This window comes from Microsporum canis, genomic scaffold (assembly GCF_000151145.1).
Source record: "Microsporum canis CBS 113480 supercont1.6 genomic scaffold, whole genome shotgun sequence".
Taxonomy (NCBI): Eukaryota; Fungi; Ascomycota; class Eurotiomycetes; order Onygenales; family Arthrodermataceae; genus Microsporum; species Microsporum canis.
The window spans coordinates 1,469,318-1,487,793 of NW_003299164.1; the positions used below are offsets into that span (position 1 = coordinate 1,469,318).

The following is an 18,476-nucleotide window of genomic DNA, read 5'->3' on the forward strand; positions in this document are numbered from 1 at the left end:
CGTTCCCATGAAGACTTCACTAATGGAAGTAGTGTAAGGCATGCTTGTAGAACACTTCAACTGCATATCCTCAAACTGCTCGACAAGGTACGATGTATATCCGCCCTTAAGAAGGAATGGCGAGAGCAATCGTTGACGAAAAATCTTCAGAAAACAACCACTGCAAAGCTGTCCAAAAAGGAACAAGACGTTAACGTCTCCTTCAGGGCGTATAGCTAATTTAAACTGCTATAACATCCTACTTACCAAGTCTTTATCATAGAGGTTGGCCATGCGCTCATCCTCGGGTTCAATGGCCAACTGATCAAACCCTTCCTCATAACATTCCTTCCCATCATATTCCGGGTCTCCAGATGAGCAGTAATCTGCAGGATGTTTTATAATATCGGATCCCACCCATTGTTGAGACTCCAGAATGCACCACGAATCCCTGTTATAGTGTTGGCTATGTTGTATACCTGCAAAGAATATCTATAAAAATATAGTGGCCATACCCAGATTTGAGGCAAACCAAATCAAACCCTTCCTTATATGTAAGGGGAATGGAAGATGCAAGCTTAATAATCCCGTCTTCAACGATGGGCCGATTCCCACATGCTGCATCGACGTCGGAAATCCAAGAGTTGAGTGACTGCTGACATTGGGGAGTGCAAAGTGTGATCACATCATCCAATGCCCAGTAGTAAGTATCGGCGATAGATGCTACAACTGCGCGCCTCTCATTGCAGTGAACAGTTTGGTTTCTAAATAAGAATGAGCTATCAGTCATGGAATCAAATTGGGAGACGAAGGGAGGAAATACAATGCGAAGATACAAGCGGTGGTGGTCTGAAAACCTTCTGCAAGGGTCTGTGGATCCAAATGCCCGTAGATATTCAGCTCTGCAAAGGTAAACTTCAAAAGAAAGAGACCTGATATGAGGTTTACGGGGGCCTTCATAACTTAACCTCCTGGCCCTGCTGAAGCAGCTGTGATTCTCGATATATCCTCCTTTGCGAGGTGAGTCCCAGGAGAGCTCTGGGATATGAGGTTGATTCACGGTTGAATTCATTCCCCTTGGCATTACCAATAATATAATTATGACATAAATTGCTAGGATGCCTAGTTTGCATGGGTAAACCAGGCCTATGGTGAGGCGAGATGGTTAGAAAAGGGGGATTCTTGGCAGTGTTTTTACTATTTATAAACATTCCAACATCCACCAACCTCCGTAATTATATGTTGGATCATAAAAATTACAACTGCACTCCAGATATATATATATGGTTCTCAGTTCGTGCATGGCATCATTTGTAGCCTTATTGCAGCGCTATCCCATGTCGCTCAACCCACAACTGGGGGTATATACATACATTTACGGTTATATATAAATTGCAGCTGCGTGCAAGGCTCAGAGACAACTTCACATAATTATTGTTATATGTCAATCGGGAAGCTGCATTTCTGCCTTGTACCAGGGTAGGATGTTTCTTGTGTTCTTTTAATCTTTAATAATAGCTCTTATACTGGCATGTCCTTAACTTATCAACTTCCATAGGCCAGTTGTTTCGGATCTATATTTTACTTCCAGAGATCAACCTTTATTCTAGAGAAAAACACATCATATCCCAAATTCTGAGCTGATATGGTATTTCACCATCGAGTAGCATGGGCGGCACGCCTATGGCTTATTGCTGCCCTCATTTGGCTAGTTGAAAGTCAAACCCTCAACGAAACATTATATAGGCCAAGATTCACGCCTCCTTCGAACTCAACACCACGGTTTATTAAAGATGCCGATATGAGTTTTGCTGGTCACTCTATCTTCTCTTACTTCCGCAAATTCACAGCCGTAGATGAGCTACCACTCGGAACCTGCGCCCCTGGGACTCCTTGTATTAACGGAGCATGTTGCAGCAAGGCAAGCCTATTCAACTTCATGTTTTAGAGTCATGGCTAATACTTGAACACAGAAAGGACGCTGTGGTTATTCCCCTGAATATTGTGGAAAAGACAACTGCATTTCGTATGTTAACCCAAAGAAATATCTTAATAATATACTGATGATTATTAGGAACTGCGATACCAAGGCAGAATGTGGCCAATATGGGGTAGAAGGGGAAAATAAATGTCCCCTGAATGCCTGCTGTAGCCAGTTTGGGCTCTGTGGATCAACATCCCGTAAGAATAATTCTACCTCGAAATTGTATTATTATAGTCTCTTTACAGATACAGGATTCTTAACATATTTTACAGTGTTCTGCGGTACTGGATGTCAGCCGGGCTATGGAGGGTGTGGAGATGTACCACGTCCATCCTGTGCAGGGGGCGCTTCTGCTTCGTTAAGAAGAGTTGCATACTACCAATCCTGGTATTAGGGCATAAATATATATCCAGGTTGATCTTCACTAATTCTTAATAATGATTACAGGGCGATTGAAAGGCCATGTCATGCCACAACTCCTGAGCAATTAAGCCTCACGGGGATTACACATTTGAATTTCGGTATGGGCCGAGCGATTTGTGACAGAATGAAAAAAAAAGAAAAAGTAGTTGGCTAATTGAACCCATAGCCTTTATGTTATTGAATCCAATCACCTTTGAGATAACACCCATGACAAACACAAGCTCTGAATTGATCCCTCGAGTGATTGCGCTCAAGAAAAAATACCCGTGAGGACACCATTCGCCCAATAGCTTGATTTTATAGCTGATATAAAAAATTGTGTAGGGGGCTGCAGGTTTGGGCTGCCATCGGTGGTTGGTCGTTCAACGTAAGTTATTACGTTCAGCTTATCTCCAGGGATAGAACTGATGATGGCATGGTTTAGGATGAGGCCAACTCACAGAATACTTGCAGGGCCTTCCGCAATATGGTCGGTAAAATAGAGAATCGCACGAAGTTTATTTCGGCGCTTTTGAGATTTATGAGGACGTACGGTTTTGATGGAGCTGATCTTGACTGGGAGGTAAGTTGTGCCAATCACCCCCGATAGATTTAGTAGGAATATTGACGAAGATTCTGAATAGTATCTCGGTGCTGAGGATCGTGGGGCCAAAACCGAAGATACTTCAAACTTGGTTTTACTTCTGAAAGAGATGCGGACGGCTTTTCAGGGTCAATATGGTAGGCGAAGCTGATGGCGGACATAACATGTGTTGCTTTACGGCTAACCGTTTCATCTTTCAAGGCCTGAGTGCTACCCTCCCTACAAACTTTTGGTACCTACGCTGGTTTGATATTAGCAAAATGCAGCACTATTTGGATTGGTTTAGCATAAAGACATCTGATATTCACGGTGTTTCGGACGCATATAGGAAGCCTTCAGGGCCATTTGTCTGTCATCCCAAGCAGAAACCCTTGTTATTAATACTTTTTCAAGCTACAATGGGCTAAACACTAATACTCACCTAGGTGCGACCACATACTAATCTGACTGAAATTGGGGAAGGATTAGATTTACTCTGGCGAGCAGGCGTTGAACCCTCCAAAGTTACACTCGGGCTCGGCTGGTATGGCCGTTCATACACCTTAGAAGATGTTTCCTGTTCTAGACCAGGATGTCGCTTCGCACAGGGGGGTACTCCAGGACGGTGTACTGCTAGCCCTGGAATACTTTCAAATGCGGGTATGTTATTATCGTAAAACTCCCCATATAACCATGGAGATGTGGCTAACAGGATTTGCATAATAGAGATTATGGAGATTATTGATGAGCACAACCTTACCCCTATCTATGACAAGGGTAGAGGAACTTACATTCCTTTTTAGAGTTGCATTACATATGTACTAACATGATTCTAGAGGCCGGTGTTAACTGGATAACCTGGGATAAGACCCAATGGGTTAGCTACGACAACGAGATAACATTCGCCCAGAAGATCAATTACGCCAATTCACTATGCTTAGGAGGAACCATGATCTGGGGTAAGTAAAAACTTCCCTCAATTACGTCGTTATATTGATCTCTATCCACTGAAACCTAAGGATTCTTATCATTCACTTAGCTATTGACTTTGACGACCTTGCTGGTACCACTAATTCTTACACAATTGGGTCTCGGTTTGTAAAATATATCACCGGTGGGGTATCCTTCGGCGGTGGTTACGATTCCTGGTCTGACGAGACTATTGGTAGGTGATCTATCTTATTGGTAGAGCGATTGGAATTTCCTTACTGATTGTTCGATTGGAATGGAAGCCGAAGTACGCCATTCGGCCTATGTCGCGGACAGCTGTTATACCTCACTTTGCGGCGAGGGCTGTGCGGAAGGATATTCCGCTTTTGCTTACATGCGTGGTCAGGTCGACGGCATCAGGTTTAATACTTCATGCGCGGATCGTGATACGGTACAAAGTCTATGCTGTGTATCAGTTAGTCACTTTCTATTTGGGATTTATATTTCCATTCCGTGGAACAAACTGATTCGTTTAATCCATTTTACAGGGCGGCAATCCGGTAGGTTTTTAAATTCTCCGCCCAAAAGGCCAATTTTTTGGATGGATAAATAGCTAATAAAATCTATAGGGTCGGTGTGAATGGCATGGCTGGCGCGGTCAGGGACTCAGGTACAGAGAAGCTTCAAGTAATGATTTGAACCGCAGGGGCTCATTATGGACTATAGCTGTATGGGAATGTGCAGAGATGAGCTAGATGTCGTCTTGGCTGTAAATTCAAATCACTTTCTCGAACTGAGGTATTTAGGGGTGTAAGTGTTCTTCTTATATATGCCCATTTAGTTTTATCATACTAACACGATATCCCGCCAAACTTTTTAGTAAAGAAGAGTAAGTTTATGCGGTCAGCCATTGATGAGAAATCTCCAACATAGAGACACAAAAGGCTAATTGTAGCAGTCAAACGTGTAACGGAGGGTATCAACTGGTATTAAATTTCCCTATACAGAGTCTATATCACATACTAATTGTATAGTACTGCTGTCGAGGATACATGCCCCCGGATAACGTTCACACCAAAGACGTGGCACTCATTGCTAACCCAGTCGTGAATACATACTCGAACTTGAACAAACGAGATAATCGGTCTGCCATAGCCAAGTGCGTCAATTTGAGTGCCCTTGTCCTCGCCAGGGATACAATACTGGGTAAAGTCACTGGTGGGCTTGGTGCAGTAGCCGTTCCCAGTTCAAATTATGCTGTCTGTCTTACTCCTGAAGGAGCTTCTGCTGGCGGTGCGGTCAAGGGTGGGTACTCGGTCGTAAGGCCCTGACCAGGGGGGAATGGAGTCGGCAAACCCGGTAGCAAGCCGAAAGACAAATGTTACGTGGATTGTCAATTGAAATATGACTAATAAATACAGTTAAATAATAATTGAGAGTTGAACCTAGACAGGTTATATATGCTTCTACGGAACAGCATTGTTCAGTGACATACACTTTATTCCTATGAGTACAGATGCCCCTTGCCTCACGGCCTCTTGTTATTTGTATGTAGGCAGTTGTCGTTGCTACATGCATCACCAATATCAGTTGAAACAGGCGGAAGGTTAAATTTTGAGATTTGAGATATTAAAACCCAGCTTGCAGCGTACATGCAACCAACCCAAGTTAAATGCATTGCGGACATAGTTATAGGGCGAGTTTGGTATCTGTTCCCTCGAACTTTGCGAGCAAGTTCCCATTGCGACGCTCCATGTCAACGTACGAGAATTCAAGCCAATGGCAAACTCCGCCGGTCTACGCCAATGGTTAAAAAGGGGTCAATGTGTGCTGAAGAATTCTGGCAAAGATTAGGCTATTTCTGCCGTTCAACCATCATTTCAGTCCTGTAACTAGCGCTAAGATTGCAGTGGAAAAAAAGTGCCGCAATATAATTCCTCTAAAAGTGCTTTTAGGGGGCTAAAATACCACAACATGACACTATGCTCTAACCCGTGAGTCGCGGTCTGGCCTTCTAGATACCCACAGTATGGGAGAAAATGTGCCAATATAATGTAAGCGCACTAATGAGACCAACGAGGCTCACGGTTCCATATCTTAACGCGCAGCTCAAAGACCTTTTCTTATACTCTTCCTTTAGAAGCTCTACGGCCGGACCAGACTGGGGAGTGGAGGATAACGTCATGGACAATGACATGGACACGCGTACAAGACCCTCAATATTACCTGAGATATGCAGAGGATATATTGTATTGATTCTCCGTATATAACGTTTAAAAGAGGATTGATGTTAGCCGATACAGACGCAACCTAACACACAAGTTGATTTAAACGCTGCTTTTCGAAAATGACTTTGGACGAAGAGTTTCCTTTTTTAAAAATAATAAAGGAGGTCTCTCTTATAATAAGCTAATACTAATATATTATATAAGTATATTTTAAGTCTTTTCGTTATAGGTCCTTTAGTAGAAAAGGGATATAAGCGTAGACTTAGTAAAATAAGGAAACTTCCCAAAGTAGAAAGAGGTAGATAGAAGCGGACTCCTCACTACAATATAATATCTACTATTTCAATAATTCTAACTATTGATATCTAGTAACTAGTATTGCAGCGTCTTTAGCTACCAAGCCTCACAAACTACGCCAGTCTGCCTCATTCCTCTGTGTTCTATTTCGGCCTTTTCGTCCGCCGTCATTCCAGAAGAAGCTCGGCCCATGCGAATTGTTAGTGTCAGCACCAACGATAGCCCGGCAACACCCAATCCTGTCCAAAAGCCAATCTGATATTGTTTGCGCTTGGGCAAAGACTCTCCCCATGAGCTTTCTGTTGTTGATATAGCTAGTTCACCAATACCCAGCCAAAAGGCAATACCGACATATAACAGACTATTTATGACTCCGCCAGCCGCAGCTTGGAGTCGTCGCGGCATAGCCGTCGTAATGTAGATGTTGGTTACGTTGAAAATAATATCTACGCCAATGGTTCCGCCAACCATGGCTGGGAAGATATAAGCCCAGTAGATGAAGCTAATCGATGGGTTCCTGGACACGGACTGCTCTGGTATCAGGGCAAAGAGCAAAACACTGAGGATGAACCCTAGGCCAGAAATAATCATGAGAATATGATTCGGGATAATGTGAAGAATACAGCCTCCTCCGATGGCGAGAAACACGCCACCAACAGCAAGTGGCGTAAACCACGCCGCCGTCAGGATGGGACTTGCGTGTAGGATGTTTTCAATACTAAAGCCAAAGTTAGTATAAGTGCAATCAGATATACCCTACTGGAGAACACTTACTAGAAACTGGCGTAAAAGAGATAAAGTCCATAGACACCATAGGCACAGAAAAGGGATCCTATCAGACGTTTCATATACTTGGGACGAAAGAGATCTGCGGGAAGAAGAGGTTGACTCGAGACCCATCCCTGGATGTAAACGGCACCTACAAGAATGAGGACACCGAGTATAAGAGTGACATAAATGTAAGGCGTCGCCCAACCGTCCGGTGCATGGCCGCCATCTGTTAATGCATAGACGACTAAAACCAACCCAGACACAATGGTGATTGCACCCAGCCAATCCATACGAGCCTTTGGATCAGTATCATCCAGGTTATTCGGGATGACGAAAATGCCACCCAAAGCGACAATTCCGACAATGCAGCCTCCCAGCCAAAAGTACCATCGCCAATCGAGAAATCCGGCCGCCACGGAACCAATGAATATACCAAAATAGAAGCCGATGCAAGTAAAAGCACCGTAGATGCCGAATATCAAGTTCTTGCGAGGACCAGGTCGATATGTGCAGCCCAAGAGGGAGAGACCAGCAGGCAAAAAAGGCAGCAGAGCCGATTCCTTGTAGTGCGCGACAGACAATTAACATGATGGAGTTCTGGCTAAATCCACAAACAATAGACCATATAAGCAACCAGACATGGCCCGCGAGGAAGATGGTGCGGCCACCATAAATGTCACACAGCCGCGCAAAGGGTAAGAGAAGCGCAGCAATTGTCAAATTTGTGACAGCAGCAGGCCACGTCTGGGCTGAATCATCCAAGTGCAAAGCCTCGGAGACGGGTGGCAGGATGATGTTGAAGCCGCTAACAAAGAACTCGCTCATCATCATGGACATGACGACAGTGAATACGAAGCCAACCTCGGTGAGCCAGCTAGAGAAGACGGCTGGGCGCTGGCGGCCGAGGCGCTCGAGGTGTGCCTTGGAGAGGCATTCGTGGGCGTCATCGTCGGTGGTGCAGAAGGCGTTCGTGGCTAGAGGGCCATGGGTGACTAAGGTATTAGGCTGGAATTGAGCCATAGTGAGGTGGTAATAGGGAAGAGGTTATAAGAGACGTACGATATAAAAGTGCCTAATTATAGGGTGCTGTTTTATGTACAGTGAGAACGAGTGTATGTCGAGATCTGAGCTTATCGCTTCAAACCCTTCAGAATGCTTGAACATATAGAGATTTTGAGCATAATGACCTTCCTTTTTTACTCCTAGATTACGCTAGCATGCGAGCTGCCTTACGAGGGACAGTATCGGCCACGCATAGCGTTCGTTTATTAAAGGTCGCTAGACACGCGACTCAGGCGGGTAAACATGCACAGGGATCGACATGAAGTTGGGCTGGGATCCAACGATATCGAGTACCAATGCCAGAATAATTGGAGGAAGTCAACTTAATATACTAGCTAACTCTATATACCAATAGTATCTGTCAATAAGACAGAGTTCATCTTGGCTACTGACTGTGGTAAGTTATGCAATTATTCCCGCATCACGGTCCAACTCAGCCAAGCCATCTCGCAGCGTTCGGAAATAGATGCCAGGAAAATACTTCGGCCTCTGAGCTTGCACCTTGTCCTGAGGCAAGGAACATGCATGGCTCGCCGAGAGCAACTGATGCTCCGCAAGGACTACAGCATCGTCATCTTTGGTCGTCCTGACGGTCTCCACAATATTTCCAAGCGATAAGTATCGGACTTTGAGGTCTGGGCGATACTTGTCTCTGATAATCCTAGCGACTTCGTTCCAGCTTGATTGCTCCCCAGACGTGAAAGTATACGGCTCCCAGGCTGGTGCGATGACAAGTTTTTCCAGCGCTTTCGCAATGTCTCGCGCCCAAGCAAAGTCCACAGGTTCGTTTCCGGTTCCTGGAATCACCATACTGCCGTCCGCAAGGTTGATAGGACATGCAACGCCGATCTCCTTAATATACCGGTTTTTGGCCGATACAACGTAATCGGCCAGCCAACTGACTGAGACCAAAGTCCATTCGAGATCTGTCTGCTCCCGTAGTAACTTGCGAATTGGTTCTCGTGGCCGGGAGTAGAAAGCTGCTGGTCCGGATAAGCCTCGATATCCCCTACAAACTCGGAGGGTATGAAACGTTTGCATTTCGGACTCTGCTGACAGGCTTGGATGAGGGTGCGGTGGATGTCGGTGTATGACGGGGTCACATCCCCAATTGTCGATATTAAAACTTCGCTATCACGTAGGGGGACCGCCAGGGATTCCAGAGTATAGTCGGTGATAAACTGAGTGAGCTCCTGGCCGCTCAAGTTGCGGATTATGGCTCCGTGTCAGGATGACGAGCTCGTGACCGACACTGGTGAACTCTTCGCAGATATAGCGAGCCAGGTCGCCGTTACCAGCAATTACTACACGCATCGCGCTGATAGAGGGTTGAATGTGTAGGTGCTGAAATTGTGAGGAATACTGGGATGGTGAGGAAGAGAAATAGGGATCGCTCGTCAATTGGGCGCCGTTAGTACTTAAAGTGATGTGATTTCCGCGAAGGGCACCCGTGCAGGAGAAGCGGCCCTGGCTCCCGCAGCGGGACGGGCCGCGCCGGGCCAGCGTTAGCGCGTTCGGGATTAGCGGCACTAACGCACATGCTATCATCGAGGAAGCCCCAAGGCAGAATATCGGCGGATCCAAGTCCAGCACGGTGCCAGCTCCGTTACCGCCTACGATATTGCTGCCGCTGTCGGGGCATAGCGACGCAGCCCTAGGCCAACAAGCCCAGAAGTTGCGGTTGGACCTGGGCAGCTGAGTTATCGAATCTCGGCGTCAAAGCTACCGTCATTGCAAGCAATATAGCTGAATTTGATAGTGTGCAGGACATCATGGCAACGTTCGATAGCAACCACCGCCCACTACGCGGCGTAGTGCACGCAGCCGGTATACTGGATGATGGAGTTCTCTTAGCCTTGACGCCCCAGCGATGTGATACCACCTTTAGGCCCAAGGTAGATGGCTCTTGGAATTTACGCTGGCTGACCAGAGACATGGATCTAGATCTTTTTATAGTGCTCTCCTCTGTTTCCGGCGTGATGGGCAACGCAGGTCAAGGCAACTATGCCGCTGCTAATACCTTTCTAGATGCGCTTATGCAACTCCGTCGTGCTGAACGTTTACCAGCTACCTCGGTGGCCTTGGGTCTCTGGGGCGGCGAGGGAATGGGACGCAAGCTCAGCAGGATGGACCGCGGTCGCTACGCCCGACTCGGCCTTGACCCCCTGGAACCGGAAGATGGCCTAAACCTATTTGAACAGGCCGCGCGCAGTGGTCGTGCGGTTACCGTTGTGGCCGCATATGATATAGAACGGCTCCGAAGCTACAATGATGACAGGGGTGGGATACCACCGCTCCTCCGGTTTCTGCTAGGCTATGGCAGCAGGCAGTACCCAAAGAGTGTCGGAGCCCGTAACCTGCGGGAGACGCTGGGCGAAGTCCGCCGCAAGCAGCACGTTGCTACTGCGCTTAGCATGGTCCGAGACACAGTAGCCAAGACACTAGGATTCACATCATCTGCTGACCTGGACGTTGATCTGCCCTTGCAGGACGTTGGAGTTGACTCGTTAACTGCGGTCCTGATACGCAACCAGCTGGGCATCTTAACCGACCGCCAGGATCGTGTTTGACCATACGAACCTGAGGGCCCTCAGCCAGTTCCTGCTGTCCCAAGTACAAAAAAGCTTGGAAGACTCGTCCAGTGCGGGCGACTCGAAAACTGCGACTCCTGCTACCACGGTATTGGAAGATTCTGTTCTGAACATGCCGGCGGTCAGGAAGGGATACCTCGATCCCAGATTTACATTCAACGCAGGTCTCGGTGGTGCTACCGCATGCCACTACTTATCCCAGTTGTTGGTGATATGGCGCAACCCCTATTTAACCTAACTGAAGAAACATTTGAGCAGCTATCAAACCAGGTTGATGCTATCTGCCACTCAGCTGCTCTGGTTGACTGGATGCGGCCGCTGGACGATTATGTTGGCCCTAATATTATTAGCACGCATGAAGTCTTACGCTTGGCCTCCCGCGGCCGCTGTAAAGCGATCCACCTCATCTCCACAATTGCCACGGTGCCTAAGTATCTAGGCTATGATGTTTCTGAGGATCAATATGAATACGGCTATGCTACCTCGAAGTGGATAGCTGAGCGGATGGTAGCAGCTGCACGTTGGCGCGGCGCCAGGGCATCCATATATCGTTTACCATTTGTTACCGCTTCTGCCTCCACTGGTTACTTCCGGCTCGACCACGGTGACTTTTTACACAACCTTGTCGCAGGGTGTGTTGAGATGGATAGTTTCCCATTATTGGATACTGATCTATCTATCATACTACCAGTCGACTATCTAAGCAAGACTGTGGTCGCAGTAATGACTCAAGATTTATCTCGAATTGGGCAAGATTTTGATTTTACCAATACACAGGCCCCAAGCTTCAGCCGCTATTTCGAGCTAATGGGCGCTGGGCAGAAGATTATTCTCTTCTCTAAATGGCGGCAACAGGCAATAGCCTACGGTGCCGCTCATCCAACAAGTCCGCTAGCACGCATCGCCGCCATGCTCGACGGTTGCACCGACGAAAACGCGGCCGCGCTATTCAAAGGCCCGCCCCCTGGAGAACATGTCTTAGGGGGCGACGACTATCCCCTACCATCGGTTGACGAGCAGTCTGTCCAGAAGTATTTGGGTCGTATCTATATTGCGCAGAAAGAAAGATCTAATATCAACGCGGATACTAGAACCTACTAAGCGCTCATAGAGCCTTTTGGCCTCTGTATTCTATAGTGTGTTTGCCTGTGGCGTTAAGTACTATCAGTAGTTAATAAGACCTGAATTGAATGATTGCTGGCGGGCAAAAAGTAGTTAGTGACTCCGAGGTTAGTTGAACTATTACGGAGATCGCAATGGTGAAAGAATGGCCTGGCGTCATAATTAGCAGCGTGCCTACCTAAATCGAGCTCCAACTCTCCGCGATGCCAGTGGAAAGAACTATATATCCGTATTCAGAGCGGTCAATTCGGTGAAGTGGTCAATTCATTGGTGTTTTTTTTACTTGGAGTTAATGTCAAATGTACGGCTTAGTCAGCCACCATCCATGTATATCGAGCAGAGATTTCGTTACTTGGCTACATTCGTCGAGACAACACATTTTCATCCCCTTTTTGGAATACAATAGTCTTCGCTTCGCTCCGACAATAAAAGAGGTTAGTTAATATATCTAAATTATTTATCTATAATAGATAGTAGGACGAGGCCTCTAATATTAAAATTCAGCTATAGATAGCTAAATTAAACTAATTTGGGTAGTAAACTCCTTATAGTCTTTAACTATATAGGAGTATAATGAAGAATAATAATAATAATCTGACTGGTTTCGTATGATTAGCATCACATACCTAGTTATACGGGGCCTTACAGAGGTTGAAAGGCAAATAACATTAACCTATCCATAACATTAAACTACGCGCTCCTATCAAGCAACCACAACAATGACGGTACCATTCGGAAAATCACCCAAATTCCAGTTATGCTATACCCTAAAACGGTGGATTACGTACAATCCTATCGTTGATGAGAATTGAAATGCGAAAAGAAGGATCAACGTGATTAAGCTCGTGTTCGTCGGGCTTATGCCTGCAAGGCGAAGCGCCCTCTCTGAAAGATGAAGTCGCCATGGATATCATCCCGGACCGTTCGATATCTATGATGGAGATACTGCCTGACAAGCTCCGTAGTGACATCCTTGCCGTTCTCGTCGATCTCGACAACGGTGTAAGAGGTCAGGTATTTGGCAAAACACTCCATCAGGGGGCCGAACCATCTGATCCAGCTTCTGACCTTCTCGTCAAAGGCCGGGTCAAAAGGTGACTGGGGGGATTGCACCGGCTGCTCTGCAATGATCTTCAAATGTCTCAGGCCGGGTAGTAAGGAAGACCACAGTCCGTCTGCAGGTACTGGTGGCGGGAGGCCGTACGCAGGCCCCATATGCCGCACGATAACCACGACATCTCGGATTCTCGCTCGGTTCTCTGCGGTGATCCGGTTGGCAAGCAGGCAGCGTCTAGAGGCGTTGAGGGTGATGTAGAAACGGTTTTTGCCGTACAGCATGTTGAGGCACTCCTCGCTGACTTGCTTTGAGACGCGGAGGATGGCATTCTTGTTCTTGACGTTTCCTGTCTTTGTAGGTTGCGGAAAGCTAGCACGAGCCCTGAAATAGCGAATCTCCTCGAAATGAGAGTGGTAAGGGATGCAGTACGAATATATCTCATGACGGATCTCAAAGGGGAGATCGAGAAAACGAGAGGGGGAGTTTGGCTCTTTAACCGAGCTGAGGTCCTCCATTATTATCGACGGCCTTTTGTGGGGTATAACATACGACGGAGACGATAGAAGGGAAATGCGGTGTAGGATCGTAGAGGGGTGGAGATGTATATATACATACAACCCCCTGTCCTCGATCTAGTTTGAAATGAAATATCGCCAACTCATAGGGCTATCAGGCCGGGATGATACTGCCAGTGCACGATATTCTCTTTGATTTGCTCGCAGATCACATCATGGTCGTCAGCTTCAACACTCAGCACGGGCCGGTGGGCATCAACCGAGCCATTTCAGGCAGCTATCGAACCAGCTTGTATATGGTCGGCCTGACTTACAATAAGAGCTCTCACATTGACTTTCGAAGCAGTTCAGGTTCGATGCCGGGGGTGTGATCCTTTTAGCAACGTTGAAAGGCTATCAAAAGGTATCATTTCTTGCCAGCTGTAAATGTCTCTCGATATGAGTCACAGCCAATGAAGGATTTATGAGTGTTATATTTGATCCCGAGATATATCGTTCGATAACTCCTTTTGTCCGGAGTGAGGCTACAGTTCTTGCTTGACTTTATCCCCCGCCCACCAGCAGGTGACAGTAGCAGTATATATACGCCCGACACACACATCTCGAAACAGGTTTCGAATAGGAGGTCAAGGAGCTAGAAAAAACTTTGCGATGCGGGGGATAAGTTTTCTTCCTCGTTGTGTGGATGTTGCGATTCGTTGGATGCAAGTTGTTCTTCCGCTTCATCATCATCCTCAGTTTTCGTCTTGGTAGATGGTTCTGGTTCTTTGATAAAGCCTGCGAACTTGATATTTGAGTCAGGCTATCTTTGGGTAGATACTGGGCCTGGCGTCAGCATCACGGGAGTAGTTGTATATGTGTCTATCCAACTCACATAGGCTGTTGATGGTATATGTATAGTTACCTGATATCATATCCGTTGATAATAACCGATTCTACCTAACGACTTTCCGACTGAGAACAGGCCGTCCAGCTGCTACTGGCTCGTTGGTATTCCCTCCAATAGTAACGGCTTCGAATCCGGACCAAACAGCTGTCGAGATGCGTTAACCCTGGACCACTCATTGTCTGGTCACGCGTCCAACGCTTACCATTTGATGGGAGAAGTATTAATATTTATCTCTATAACGGCTTTTATATTTTTATACTAGCCGTACGCCAATATTGCTAACTTTGTAGTTCTTAATACAGGTAGTTAAAGGAAGATAAAGAGACTACGCTAGGGACACTGCATGGCATGTATATACACCGTTTATTCCTGTATATAGCTCATAAGTGACTAACAGCGTTGTTATATGACACGTCTCTAGTTCATTTAGATAACTAACTACTACATAGACTGCTTGCTACTTCTAAGAGCGCTACCAGGTATAGAATAATAATCCGTAACTGACTTTGAGATAGTCTCATGGTTTAACGGAGTGTAAAGAATAAGAGGATGCTACTTTGTGCCAGTTGATGGCCAACTTTGCTTGTACGGCTACACATAGCATGATATAGCATATATCACTACTACATCACAGGACAAGAACTAGATGTGATAGTCAAATAATCCTAAAGCGAGCTAAATTTCATTTCCATTTTCATTTTACAGGGGATAATTAAGCGTTTGAGGAAGACAGAGAAAGTAGGCGTAGACAAAGGAAAGATGTTCACTACTACTAAGATGGTTTCAAGTAATTAACAAAGGAAATAGAGAATTGATTCCCACGACATAAGAGAACAATTGTCACGTTGATAACCAATAAACCGGAAAGTTGACAGAGTTCTAGGCACTATATCCTTTATCCAAGCTTTGGTAACTGGATACAGATCAAACAGGGTTGGTTGGTTGGGTCTCTAGAACTGTGTTAGTAACGCGTAGATAAGGTTAAGGTTGGGGCCGTCGTACCTTTGGTTGTCTAGAGTCTGGAACCGTGGATGACCTTGTAGTCAACGACGAGCTCACGACCGCCATCGTTGATGACAAGGGCACGGACGGAGCCACGGCCCTCGGCAAAGGCATCGGCGATGCGGTTGAAGAGGTTGCCCTGGTCAACGACACGGAGGCCCTGCTTGACGTCACCGGTCTCGGTCATGGCGACGAGGCGGTTGTCGTCGCGCATGTCAAGAACACGGTAGGTCTTGTAGACGGGCCCGAGCATGCTCTGGACGACGACAGATGGGGATGGGTTGGAGATGAAGCTGGACTCTTCGTGGAGTTGGCGGGTGAAGAGGTCAACTCCGAGGTAGCGGTGCTGGCCGGTCTGCTGGGAAACGGAGACACGGATGACCTGGCAAGGGCGGCCCTGGAGGATCAAGAGATCACCAATACGGATGAAGTGGCATGGAATGGTGATGGTGTCTGGTGGGTGTCCACCGCGGGGCTGGACAATGCGAACGCTCTCACGGGTGGAACCTTCAACAACGACGCGGCGCTCGTCAGAAATGATTCCATCTTCGTGGGTGTGGCTGTGGCCATGGTGGTGGCGGTGGTGATGGAATGGGTGTAGCACGCGCTCGGCAGCACGCTCGACTCCACGGCGGAAGGAGTGGTACTGACCTTCGTCGTCGTAGTAACCCATTTTGGCTTTGGGGTCTTTCTCCTGAACTACCTTGTGATCGGAGATGAGGTTGAGGGTAGCTGACTGCTTGGACTGTTCCTGTTGACAATCGATATCACGGACTTCAACAGGGGGACGGGCTGAGTCGACGGTCTCGTAGGCTCGGCTGTAGGCAACGTCGACTTCACGAACCTTCTCGGTTGGTCTGGCGGTGTCAACGGAGTTGAAGGTGCGGGTGTTGCTGTAACCAACGTCTACCTCACGAACTTGACGGGGCTCAGGTTCGTACTGGGTTTGGTAGTGAGGATCGGTACGGGCACGGTACTGGCGTTCAGTGATGTCAAGCTGGGTATCAAGTTCAGTCTCTCGACGATCTCTGGTCTCGTAGTATCTGCCGGGGACTGGTTAGAGAAATTTGAGGGGGGGGGGAGAAAAAAAGAAAAACAACAAGGACTCACCTTTCACGGGAGAGCTGAACCTCTGGGTGGTGGCGTGGCTCGTGGTGGTGACGGGGGCTTTCCTCGTGAGCTACAACAGTGGTGTGTTTGTACTCGGTGACTGGACGGAACTCCTCGTTGTCGAATCTCTGGTCAAACGAAGCAGAAGCTGAAGAAGTCGAGGTTCTTGGGTCTGGGAGCGGGCCTTCGTATCGAGTATCTTCCCGTCCGACGCGCGAAGCACCTGAAAACTTGGCTTCTTCTCCCTCTACTCGCACTTGAGTAGTCTTAGAGACGACAGCAGCGTCACTCCGGTACGACGACGGGAAGACACTGAAGGGGATGGGGACGCGGGCGTCAAAGTCCAGATTGGCTGCTTGAGGGGCGTCTTTTCTCGAATGCCTTTCGAACTGGGGGACAATTCGAAAGGCTAGACAAGAAAAGACGGAGGTCTCTCAAGTCCTACAGCTACAAAAAGGGGGGAAAGGGAAAAAGGGGTGGTGAGAACGAAGAGAGATGGAAGTCAGTCTTGTTCGATGTTCTGGGAGATGGAATTGAGGGTGCAATTGACGGTGATGGTGATGAAGTTGTGAGATGAAGAGGTTGAGGAAGAAGGAAAAGAGAGAGAAAAGAAAAAGAGGAAGAAGAAGAAGCGAGCTTTTTGGGGGTTTATTTGTCTTTTTTCCTTGTATCAGCTCGTACGGTAACAAACAAGGCTTTGTTTGTTTATTTTACGACGTCACGTCCCGATCGGGTTAGCGTTGTTTATCTTCACATGTCCCTGGTTATGGTATTACAGTACGGTACCAGTATTATACATTACGGAGCTGATGAAATGTTCGCATCGCATCCGATTGACAGTAGATATAAGCTGACAGTCGGTGATGGAAGTTGACAGGAGCTGATAGCTTGGTAGAAGGTGAAGACGAGGACGTGAGGAAGAGAACTGGGCGAGAGGAAGATCCTGGTTGCCACCGCCAGCTCATGCAGCTTGCTCTGGAGCCCAGCCATCTCTCCAGCTTCAGCCATCGCATCGACAGCAAGGCCTGTCACAGAGTTGCTCCATACACAAAGTATCCCAATTCCCAGCCTCCAGGACAGAGTAACCATTCCAGCCATCATCCCACATGTCAAAAGCATGTCCGTCCAGTTCTCTCTTCTCACTCGTTCGATGGGCTTCTCCTAGCTTGCTTCATCTTCCCTGTACACGCTTTGTATACATGGGTGTAAATTACGCCGTGTACGCGCCCGCCCGTAACATACGGGGTGGCTGGGGCCTGCTGACTCAGCACGGGATAGACCTCGGCTTTTCCCCTTTTTGTCGTTGTCTGGTCGACGGTCCCAGCCACCCTGTTGTTTACACGGCAACGCCTGTCACGGTTCAAGCGGTTGATTACTGGCTGGCTAGTTACGAGGTAGTAACCATGGCGACTCTCTGCCGCCGCTCCTCCCTCCACCCCGGACCCCATCGGATCACTGCCCATAGCCCCGGAGAGAACCCCACCGTCAGCAGACACCACACCGTAAAGCACCAGCCAACTCCTATCCGCTCGATCAGAGGGCTGAAGGAGGCGGTTGCGCCTGCTCCCAGCATGCATCGAGTCAGGTTGCTGGCCGCCGTCACCGCAGATGGGTTGGATGGGTACAGGTCCACCAGGAGCGTGCTCATCGCGGTGAAGGAGCTGCCAATGCAGAATCCCGCCACGAACTGAAGTATCAGTGGTCCAGCGAGCATCACTTTCCGGTCCAGTGCCCAACCATACGCCATCATGGCGGCCATACCCGCGTATAAGAACGGGAAGATGAGCGAGATGCGGGCTCGTTCGATGGGGAACTCTTTGATGCTTTGGGCACGTTTGCGGTCCACGGGCAGGCCGAGACTCCTGGCGATGCGTTTGAACTTCCAATCGAGAAGGTGGCCCATGCTGAAGCTGATGCTATTCCCCCTGCTGCGCTGGTCTTTTTTTTTTTTTTT

At 47.6% G+C, this 18,476-nt stretch overlaps 7 protein-coding genes across 7 annotated transcripts in view; 2 read left to right on the forward strand and 5 right to left on the reverse strand.

Moving 5' to 3' along the window:
• Nucleotides 1–1,624: 1,624 nt before the first annotated feature.
• On the forward strand, nucleotides 1,625–4,491 carry MCYG_06679 (chitinase; the record flags this gene model as incomplete). Its single annotated transcript, XM_002844669.1, has 13 exons — nucleotides 1,625–1,900; nucleotides 1,953–2,350; nucleotides 2,456–2,502; nucleotides 2,553–2,652; nucleotides 2,711–2,753; nucleotides 2,811–2,948; nucleotides 3,010–3,106; nucleotides 3,171–3,316; nucleotides 3,395–3,608; nucleotides 3,675–3,725; nucleotides 3,785–3,907; nucleotides 3,988–4,117; nucleotides 4,140–4,491. The coding sequence occupies 13 exons, from the start codon at nucleotides 1,625–1,627 to the stop codon at nucleotides 4,489–4,491; spliced, it is 2,115 nt and encodes a 704-aa protein (XP_002844715.1).
• A 2,008-nt stretch (nucleotides 4,492–6,499) lies between these two features.
• Nucleotides 6,500–8,194, reverse strand: MCYG_06680 (drug resistance protein; the record flags this gene model as incomplete). The annotated part of the gene is made up of 3 exons (XM_002844670.1): nucleotides 6,500–7,121; nucleotides 7,178–7,734; nucleotides 7,814–8,194. 3 exons carry the CDS (start codon nucleotides 8,192–8,194, stop codon nucleotides 6,500–6,502), a joined length of 1,560 nt encoding a protein of 519 aa, XP_002844716.1.
• A 444-nt stretch (nucleotides 8,195–8,638) lies between these two features.
• Nucleotides 8,639–9,550, reverse strand: MCYG_06681 (conserved hypothetical protein; the record flags this gene model as incomplete). The annotated part of the gene is made up of 2 exons (XM_002844671.1): nucleotides 8,639–9,296; nucleotides 9,375–9,550. 2 exons carry the CDS (start codon nucleotides 9,548–9,550, stop codon nucleotides 8,639–8,641), a joined length of 834 nt encoding a protein of 277 aa, XP_002844717.1.
• Nucleotides 9,551–10,008: 458 nt separating this feature from the next.
• MCYG_06682 (polyketide synthase) lies at nucleotides 10,009–11,928 on the forward strand (the record flags this gene model as incomplete). Its single annotated transcript, XM_002844672.1, has 2 exons — nucleotides 10,009–10,800; nucleotides 10,831–11,928. 2 exons carry the CDS (start codon nucleotides 10,009–10,011, stop codon nucleotides 11,926–11,928), a joined length of 1,890 nt encoding a protein of 629 aa, XP_002844718.1.
• Nucleotides 11,929–12,807: 879 nt separating this feature from the next.
• Nucleotides 12,808–13,521, reverse strand: MCYG_06683 (uncharacterized protein; the record flags this gene model as incomplete). The annotated part of the gene is made up of 1 exon (XM_002844673.1): nucleotides 12,808–13,521. One exon carries the CDS (start codon nucleotides 13,519–13,521, stop codon nucleotides 12,808–12,810), a length of 714 nt encoding a protein of 237 aa, XP_002844719.1.
• Nucleotides 13,522–15,422: 1,901 nt separating this feature from the next.
• On the reverse strand, nucleotides 15,423–17,321 carry MCYG_06684 (woronin body major protein; the record flags this gene model as incomplete). The annotated part of the gene is made up of 3 exons (XM_002844674.1): nucleotides 15,423–16,455; nucleotides 16,523–16,903; nucleotides 17,299–17,321. 3 exons carry the CDS (start codon nucleotides 17,319–17,321, stop codon nucleotides 15,423–15,425), a joined length of 1,437 nt encoding a protein of 478 aa, XP_002844720.1.
• A 588-nt stretch (nucleotides 17,322–17,909) lies between these two features.
• MCYG_06685 (Aqr1p) overlaps nucleotides 17,910–18,476 on the reverse strand; it is a gene marked incomplete at both ends in the record, with an annotated part of 1,638 nt that continues 1,071 nt past the window's right edge. Inside the window, one exon of the mRNA XM_002844675.1 lies at nucleotides 17,910–18,401. Within this exon, the coding sequence (XP_002844721.1) occupies nucleotides 17,910–18,401 (492 nt within the window). The remainder of the gene's footprint in view (nucleotides 18,402–18,476) is intronic.